This window comes from Symphalangus syndactylus, chromosome 4 (assembly GCF_028878055.3).
Source record: "Symphalangus syndactylus isolate Jambi chromosome 4, NHGRI_mSymSyn1-v2.1_pri, whole genome shotgun sequence".
NCBI lineage: Eukaryota > Metazoa > Chordata > Mammalia > Primates > Hylobatidae > Symphalangus > Symphalangus syndactylus.
The window spans coordinates 112,884,033-112,894,031 of NC_072426.2; the positions used below are offsets into that span (position 1 = coordinate 112,884,033).

At 36.9% G+C, this 9,999-nt stretch overlaps 1 protein-coding gene across 2 annotated transcripts in view; it reads left to right on the forward strand.

Moving 5' to 3' along the window:
• The window catches only part of NAA15 (N-alpha-acetyltransferase 15, NatA auxiliary subunit), an 89,582-nt gene extending 85,189 nt beyond the window's left edge, over positions 1–4,393 (forward strand). For both annotated transcript variants that reach the window (XM_055275932.2, XM_055275933.2), the window contains exons 19-20: positions 227–324; positions 1,980–4,393. In XM_055275932.2, coding sequence (XP_055131907.1) covers positions 227–324; positions 1,980–2,180 — 299 coding nt within the window. In that variant the 3' untranslated portion in view covers positions 2,181–4,393. The remainder of the gene's footprint in view (positions 1–226; positions 325–1,979) is intronic.
• Positions 4,394–9,999: the final 5,606 nt, after the last annotated feature.

Below are 9,999 nucleotides of genomic sequence, written 5' to 3' on the forward strand. Positions count from 1 at the left end.
TATACGTGGTATACCTCTATCGTTCTCTTACTTTGGATGGTTAAGCTAATCCCCTTAGAATTATTATTTTTTGAATAACAGTGTCTCAAGTAGCTGTTCCCGTTCTTCTAATAAAGTGCCACACCCTCTTTGCATATATATCTTGTTTGCCTTTTATATTTAAATAAGTAAAGGATAAGATGTTGGTTTTACCTTGAAATAAATTTCCCATTTCCCTCTCATTTAGCTGCCAAAATGGTATATTATTTAGATCCTTCTAGTCAGAAGCGAGCTATAGAGTTGGCAACAACACTTGATGAATCTCTCACTAACAGAAACCTCCAGGTAAAGAGTTTTTCATAATCTCTCTGTAAGAATACTGAACTACTTTTTTCACCAAGAGAAATAATTGGGTATTTATACACACTGTTTTTTAAATCATTATGAATCTGGGTCAGAAACAACTTATCTTAAAATTTATTTGGGCTGCTCGGCATTCAGTAACTAGTTTCACATACGTAGCTTGGGATAACTTTTTAAGAAATATGTTTTAATAAAATCATATACATTCCATCGTCATTTTTGGATTTCACCTCATATCTATGCATTTCGGAGCAAGCAGTGGTCTCAGTGAAGATTCTAACATGTTTAAAATGTATTTCGGCTAGGCGTTTTGGTTCATGGCCTGTAATCCCAGCACTTTAGTAGGCCAAAGTGGGCAGATCACTTGAGCTCATGAGTTCGAGACAAGCCAGGGCAACATAATGAGACCCCATCCCTTAAAAAAAAAAAAAAAAAATCAGTCAGATGTGGTGGCACTGTATTCCCAGCTACTTGGGGGACTGAGATTTGAGGATCACTTGAGACTGAAAGGTTGGAGCTGCAGTGAGCTGTGATTGTGTCGCTGTACACCAGTATGGACAACAGGGCAAGACCCTGTCTCAAAATAAAGATGTATTTACTAGGGGCTAAATAAAAATACTTATTTTGTAACTTGTAATACAATATGAGATTAAGTTAAATAAAAGTTAATATGGGTGTATTGTAAAATACTGTAGTTTAAACTAGAAACAAATGGATAGCTACCTCATGTTATAATTTGTCAGATAAACATGTATATGCTGAAAGACAGTTATTAATAAATATATTCATTTAATAGCAAATGAAGGCGGTATCTTTAAGAAAGAAAAATTAGACTTGTTAGTTGTACCATTTAGATTAGAACCTGGATTTAAATTCTAATCTAGGTCCTTTGTAACCTGGATTTAAGTTGCCTTGTAGCCTGGCAAAGTTTGTAGGGATTTTTGTATCTGGAAACTAAGTAGCTTTTCTAAGTGAAAATACTAACAAAGCAAACATGAGAAATGCATATCAACATGAATCAACAAAAAAGATAAGAAGCAGACTTAATTAGGGGTTTGGTTGAAAGAATTATTCATTTTCATGAACTAATTTTTCTTGCAAATAATCACTTCATGTTTGAGACACTCTTTTCTGCTTAGTTATTGGATGTGCCTTAAGATGCTCTTTAATTTGAACACAAGGTTGAATACAGTGTTTGAGTTTGCTGGCTGGCTCTAAGCTTTCAAAAATATTAAAAGGCATATGTGCAGTAATTGATATTGGCATTGTAAATCTGGATGTTTATACCTAGGGCCAGGCAAGGCTGAGGTAACATTGCTGCCTAAGGTCATACACTTGCTGAGAGTGAGTGGCTTTTTAAATATAGCACTCCGTATACCTTGCTTGCCTCACCATAGTCCCATTCCTGTTTCTGCAGTCATCCCTGTTTATCCTTTTGTATAAATCCTGCAATTCTGGAGAAATGGTTAAATTAGGCCTTGAAGAACATTCTAACAGAATGTATATGCAGGAGTAAATAGCTAAATATGTGTTTTTATTTCTTATTTTAGAAATCTCTTGCTGTTGAAATGTCTAATAAATTCACAGTAAGAACCTTTTTTTGTCCAGTTATAACATGACTTTTTTTCTTTCCTTAGACATGTATGGAGGTATTGGAAGCCTTGTATGATGGTAGCCTAGGAGACTGTAAAGAAGCTGCTGAAATTTATAGAGCAAATTGTCATAAGCTTTTCCCTTATGCTTTGGCTTTCATGCCTCCTGGATATGAAGAGGATATGAAGATCACAGTTAATGGAGATAGTTCTGCAGAAGCTGAAGAACTGGCCAATGAAATTTGAACATCACTAAACAAGCAAATGGAATGACTTTGGACCATATCTAGTATATAATATTTTTGTCACGCACCTGCTGCATTGCTCTAACTTACACAGAATGAGAGGAGTAAATGTTCTTGCCTTCAAATAGTGTTTTACGTTTTTTATCCTGCTGAAAAAGTATATATAAAATATCTAACATTACAGGATAGAGGTTCAGTTTCTTAAAAAATTAAAGCTGCTAAAATTGAGTGGTTAAAAAGATACCTTATCCTATTCCTACCCACCCACCCATGTTTTTAAACTAATTTATATAAAATCAGGAGGCTGTTACAGCTAACAAAGCAGGTGTGTGGCAGAAATATTACTTTAAATTTGTCTTGTGAGATTTTACTATATCTCAGACAGCATAAATGCTGTTTTAGCACTGGATTCTTTCACTGAGCACAAAGAGTTGTTGGGGCTTTAGCATCTGACTGATTTTGTTACGGGGTTGATTCTGACCATAGGAAGTATGCAATGTGAATCACTATTTACAGAGAAACCTACAACAGATGCTTGATGTTGTAGAAACTGGGACATATAGATACCAAGCAAAATTATAAGAAACCTATAAGGTGTTCAATACGCTTGTGTTTCCAAAATTCACTGTACATGATCAGTTTGGTGTTCTTGTACCACAGTTTTTAACTGAAGGAACCAGTTGTAACAGTCTCAATTTTAACTAAAACTTGAAGAACTAAAACAACAATGCAAACCTTTCAGCATTGTTTGGCCAAACTTGTTAAAACTGTAATGCAAGAACCAAATGCACTGTGATGTGGCACCAACTAATTAGCAAGCATGAATTTTTCACCCAAGAGTGAAAAAAGGAAAATCTACCATGGCTTGAGGTTAAAGAGCAGAACTCCTGACTACCATTCTATGACTGATCAAAAGACTAATAGTTAAAAACCTCAGCAGGCCTTGTTCATGATATGCAGAAAAAAAAGTGCTGCAGTTTAGATACCTCTGGAATTTTTCCACAGTGTCACAGGTTTGTAATACTTGAAGCCCTACATTTCTAAGAATATATTTCTTGCTCAGTTGTTTCAGGCAAGCCCAAGACTTTGTAATTTTTAAAGGGCCCAAGATTTTTTTTTTTTTTTCAAATAACAGACCAGCTTCTTTTTCTTGCAGTTACAGATGTAATTTCCTTTTTGTTGTCAAACATAAGGTACCAAATATGATGCAATAAATTGTTTTGAAAAACAGTTGTGTGAATATTTCAACTAATCTGTGTTGGGCTTCTGTGAAATACACAGGTGGAAACAGAGGTGCAAGCCAGAGGCAATGTAATATGCTGTAAGGCCAGTGCAGATGGGAGCTTTTTAGAAGGGGCTAAGTGCTGGTGTCAGGGAAATTCCATAATGAAGTAGAATGCTGCTCCTGCATTAAGATTTCATTGAGGGCAAGGATGGTGGCAGGTACTATGAATGTAATTCATAATTTAAAAGGAAAACTAAAAACTATTTTGATTGGGAAAATGAGCCTTAATTTGTTAAACCTATACACTGAGGACTAGCCTCAGGCTTAATATTCTCATTGCATTTGGAAGATCTGAGCAAATAAGATTAAGTAAAACGAATCGATTGTATATATAATTGACCTTTTTGTGGAACATGTAGTTTATAGAAAGTATACTCTAAAGGGAATTTGCCGAAGACCTTTTACTGATTGAACAGTTGTGCTGCAATCAACCTTTCATAGTACATGACCTGCATTCCACATCCCAGTCTAGCAGTTTAGAAGTGATGTAAAGAGAAGTACAAACCGAACTCCAGTGCTTTGTTATGTTTTATTAACTGGCCCTGTCTCAGGAACATCTTAACAGATGGCAAAAAAAACAAAAACTTTTTTTCAACTCCTGTGAGTGGCAACTGAAGTTCTTATTGTTGGGAAAGAACACTAGTCCTACCTCTGCCACTAATGAGGTGTTTGGAGGAGGTACCAGCCATATAATAGGGGGTGTATGTGTGAATTTTGTTTAAACTCTACTGTATATTGAAATGAAATTCATTTATTTGTCTTGACAATGTTCAAATGATGTAGATTGTCTTAGAATGAATATTCATAAGTACTCAGAACTCTTAAGATGCAGATGCCACCCGTGAGGAGCTAAATTCCTAACGTGTATTGTATTCCAACCCAATTTTACTGGAACTATTGAATAAATCTTTTATTTTCTTTCAGGTTTACTTGATAGTGGATACATTGGTGTCAGAGGACCTTGACTGGGTTCATTTTATGTCCAGACATCACCCCTGAAACACTGTACTGTACTCTCTTGCTCTGAGTAGTATCAACTGGATCGTCTCATATTTGCCTCATTCATCCTATTAATTTCAAATGATACTGTGGGGGAAAAACAGGGTTAGAAAAACAAGTGGAAAAAATGGAGTGATGTTGTAATCTAAACAAGTGCCTTATGTTTATTGCTAAGAACTGGTGTTACCAACCCTTTTGAGAAGAAAGGGTCTCTTGACCTGTATTAACATAGGAAAGTAAAGTTCTTTTTGTTTTTCTTTATATTCAGCTACTCTTGTCATTTCTTGTTGAAAAACTAAAATCTGACTAGGTTAGTTTACTCAGCTTTAATTAGATAGTTGAGTCATATATTTTCACATTTTTCTGTATCTTATTTATTATACACAAAAATAAAGTGTGATCTCTAATAGCATGGCTAAAGGTAATGCCAATATTCGTGAATAGCTTTGCTGTGGGCTTTATCAGGCCCTTGTTTTTCACAGTGTTGTTTGTATTCCATGGTGTATTGCTATTAGAGCTGTGAAATGAAAGCTGTGACTTTATGAAGAGATCAAAAAAAGTGTGGTCCAGATTCAGGTAGGTTGTGATAAGTTCAGGGAAGTCTTTTGTATGATTTCTAAGAATATTTCAGTTACCATGTATAGTATTTGGGAAAAGCTGTAACGTAAAATATTGGACTTTGTTGCAAGATAGGTATATACTTGTGTCAGATAATTAAAGCCTTAAATTTTGAAATGAATCTTTGAGATTTCAAAGAAAGACTGACCTTTCAAATAGAAGGCAGTCTTTCTATTCTAGCTCATGCCCCACTTCTTTAAGTTATAGACAAAGTTTCATGATACCATTCTGCTATCATCTAAACTTTGCTGAACTCTACTGCCAACCTACATTAAAAACAAAGTCCCACAAAATGGCTGTGTTACACCATAGTGAGCAGAAACTTAAATTTTGTTCTGATTTTGATGGTTGAAAAATTTCAACCTGTAGCAATAAAACATTTTTGGAAAAGATTACTGAATTGCACTTTTACCTTTCAGTATGCAATCTGAGATCGTTGTTGAAATTAAAATATTGGTAATGTACAGGAGGTTCTGGAGAAAATAATGCTGGTGTTTTTTTGTTTTGTTTTGTTTTTGAGACGGAGTTTCGCTCTTGCTGCCCAGGCTGGAGTGCAGTGGCGCAGTCTTGGCTCACCGCAGCCTCAGCCTCCCGGGTAGCTGGGGCTACAGGCATGCGTCACCATGCCCGGCTAATTTTGTATTTTTAGTAGAGATGAGGTTTCTCCATGTTGGTCAGGCTGGTCTCTAACTCCCGACCTGAGGTGATCCACCCACCTCGGCCTCCCAAGGTGCTGGAATACAGGTGTGAGCCACCGCACCCAGCCAATAATGCTGTTTTAATAAATCAGAAGAGTATCTTTTATGTACTGTCTTGGTTATATACTATATTCAAACCTGCTGCCTACATCAGGGCACACCTCCTCTTTTGTTGTTGTTGCTGTTTTGTTACAGAGATGGGATCTTACTATGTTGTCCAGGCTGATTGATTGCGAACTCCTGGCTTCAAGCAATCCTCCCACCTCAGCCTCCCAAACAGCTCGATTATAGGAACAAGCTACCATGCCCAGCTTAGGACACACCCACTTTTATGAAGATATATTAAAAGTAGGGAGAGGGAGCAGCATATTACAGGAAAGAAGATCTAAAAGTTTCTAGTGCCTCAGTTTATCCAGTTGCCTTTGAAACAATGCTCTCTTGGGATTGTAACCAGAAGAAAGAAAAAACTGATACTATATAAATTAAAACTTTTACTAACTCGTAGTCTTAAATTCTATGTGCCAAAACCAAAATACAGACTTTGATTCAAGGGTGCTTGTACCAAAAGTAAAGTTGATACTTGGCAATCTAACAAAACTATACTGTGGTTCTTACATTTTAAAAATTAGGCCTTTGTCCTTAGTTTAAGGGTCTGCATTATCTTATAAAAGTGGTATAATTCTTCCTAACTGAAAAAAAGTTGGTGGTGGTGAAGATGTGATGGAAAATTTTCTCTGTGATATAAAGGTTTCTGCTGTTGCTAAATCTTCAACTAGGTCTCAATAAGTACAAATTACTCTCTCAATTAGAAACAAGGCAGGAAGTGAAGGGATTTTTGGAGTATGTTCTGGATCCCAAGGCTTGCTTTCTGCTAATACACTTCTAATTTAGTTACCATGCATTGTCTAACAAAAACAAGAAGCCTCTCCTTATTTTATGGCTGTCTTCCCAATCTACCATGGTTTTCCAACTTTGGGCTTTTATAAGTACTGCTTGTTTACTTTGATCTGCAAATTTACCAGGTTCAGTGTCCAGTGATTAATGCCTCATCACAAATGGGATAGGAACTGGTTTCTTTCTAAAGTGGTCTTCCAAAGCTATCTGATATTTCTTTATCAGTAGTGAAAAATTAAATTGGCTGCCACTTCTTATCTCTTTTCGAACTACTTATTTGCCTTCAAGTAATCATGCTGTCACTTGATATCTTTAAAAATGAAAAGGGAACCATTTAAAGAAGTAGATAATAACAAACCTGTCTCTTAGATTCTTCCCTTTCCTTTCAAGTTCTGAACTCTGGAGTACTAAATACTAATTCATTCCTTCAGTGACTTAATACATTTACTATGCATTAACAATAAAAGTATTTAGAAACATGTATTTAACTAGCATTATTGTACAACTAACATTTGTTCGGGAGTTCATAGAAAAGGACCTACGAATAAGGCAATTGCTTCACTTACACCTTTTTATAACTTAAACAGTTTTAGTTAAAAAGCCTACTTGGTATTTCAAGCATTCAATTTCATGTCACATTTCTCATTCACCTGCCAGGATGCTTTTTATTTGAGAGAAATGTCCATTTACGATATGAAATTAAATGTTTCAGACTCATCTATTTTTAATGTGATGTATGATATCTTAAGGGTTTACACTGGGTACATTGTGGTATAAAGGTATAGTGACTACGACAGTATATACAGATTGTATAATAGCTATAAAAGAGTTAACTTTTAGGTCATCTGCCAAGGCAATTTTTTATCCTTTATCTGTTGATGTAGAATATTCCCATTCATCTTCTCTTGTCCTTCTCTGTTGTTCTTAAGGAATTCCTTCAAAATACTATCGATCCATTTTAGTCTATTTATGCTAAGAATATATTGCTCACATCTAAATTTTGCTTTTTTCCTATAGTTTGTCAGAGGAATGGCTGTGAATGGATGCCTGGAAGGACCATCCTCTAATTTTCTCAGTTGCCTGTTCATTGTGGCATTGGTTGGCAGTGAATCTACTCATCCTTTATGTCTTTAGCAACCAGCCACCCAGGTAACATCATGCCATTGGAATTAAGTTACTACAAGGATTGTCACTCAGTTTTCATCTTTCAGACAATATAAGGATATTGGTAACATACACACCTACTAGAAGGCTCTGTTTTTCGTAGCCCAGTATCTCCACTTTTAATCGTTACAAGAAGACAAAAGGTAGGGATATGCTATGGTCCTTTCTAGACACTTGGCTCACGGTGTCCATCACAACCAATAGCTGTGGTCCACAGTTAATATCTACTGAGGCTAGGCAATTGAATCCTTTAAGTCATAAATTTAACATTGGTTGTGTATTAGAATCTGAGGTGAACTGTAGAAAATAAACCTTAATGCCCAGGCTCACTAGCAAAGATGTCTGATTTAAATTATCTGGAATCAGGACTAGGCATTGGTCCTCCTCCTCTATTTTCTGTCCTCTCTTTTCCTCCTCTCCTCTACTTCCTCCCTTCCCCAGTGATTCTAAGGTACATGTAAAATTGAGAGCTATTGTCTGATGATAAAGTTGTTAACAAAATACTTTATACTATTGGTTTTTCTCCTCAAAAAGATCAGAGGACAGAGGGGCCAGGCGCGGTGGCTCACGCCTGTAATCTCAACACTTTGGGAGGCCGAGGCGGGCTGATCACCTGAGGTCGGGAGTTCAAGACCAGCCTGACCAAAATGGAGAAACCCTGTCTCTACTAAAAATGCAAAATTAGCCGGGCGTGGTGGCGCATGCCTGTAATCCCAGCTACTGGGGAGGTTGAGGCAGGAGAATTGCTTGAAGCCGGGAGGCAGAGGTTGCAGTGAGCCGAGATCGCGCCAATGCACTCCAGCCTGGGCAACAGGAATGAAACTCTGTCTCAAAAAATAATAATTGCCATAGATAGACGCTTGAGTTTTTAAGTGAGTATCAGGGCAAGGCAACGAGTCAGCAGGCTTTTAAATAAGGATCAGCAGTAGATACTACTCTCTGAAAATACAGACATACCTAACCCCCAAATACATATTCTCTTGATATCCCTACAAGACTGCATTATCCATAAATGAATGAATTACTACTACAAATCTTACATGTGAAAGGATCCATAATTCTGGGACAGACAGAATTCAAGCTGAACATGTTGGCCTGATAGGGTAGAACCTGGAAAGGAGATTTATTTGCTTCAGAATAATATGTCAAGCTAAAATTTGCCTTATGAGATTTGTTGAAATAACATTCTGGATAGAACTCCCAAGTCTGTCCAATCTAGTTTGTTTCTTAACTGGTTAAAGAATATTTGATAATGAGTTAGGCTATGTTGATACTGTTGATCGCCAGTCTTGAGTTTACAGATATTGATGGTTTTCTCTAATTTTACATACTGGGAGGTCTATGTTTTTTAGTCTGTCTTCACATAGGTGCCTTGCCTTATGCTTTAGTTACTTTTCTTTGATCCTTGTGACTTAGCTGCTAAATATCTGGTATAAATACTTGGTGCTTTGGTACAACAGTAGTATAATGTAGTTAAAGCTTTTAGGTCAGACAGAACTAGGTTTAAATCATGGCTCAGGCCCCTTAGATAAGATACTAAGAATTTATAGGTCATACAGCTGTTGGAAGGATAAGTAATATACTGCATAGAAAGTGATTACCACAACATCTGCACAATGTCATTATGTTTATAAAAGGTTCCTTTCTGTTTCTCAATGTTATACTTGATTATTCTTATTTGTCTACTGCAGCACATTTGGCCAGTGTTTCAGGAAGTGCTTTTTTTTTTTTTTTTTTTTTTAAGACGGAGTCTCACTCTTTCTCCTAGGCTGGAATGCAGTGGTGTGATCTCCGTTCACTGCAACCTCTGCCTCCTGGGTTCAAGTGATTGTCTGCCTCCCGGGTTCAAGCGATTCTCCTACCTCAGTCTTCCAAGTAGTTGGGACTACAGGTGCCTGCCACCATGCCTGGCTAATTTTTGTATTTTTAGTAGAGACGGGGTTTCACCATGTTGGCCAGGCTGGTCTCAAACTCCTGACATCAGGTGATCCACCTGCCTTGGCATCCCAAAGTGCTGAGATTGTGGGCGTGAGCCACCATGCCCAGCCAGGAATACTTTATAATTCTTTCCTAGATACTAACAGGTCAAATTTGCCTTTTTTATTTTTTAGTAGTCATACCTTGGGAGATACTGTAGGCTCAGTTCCAGACCACTACAATAA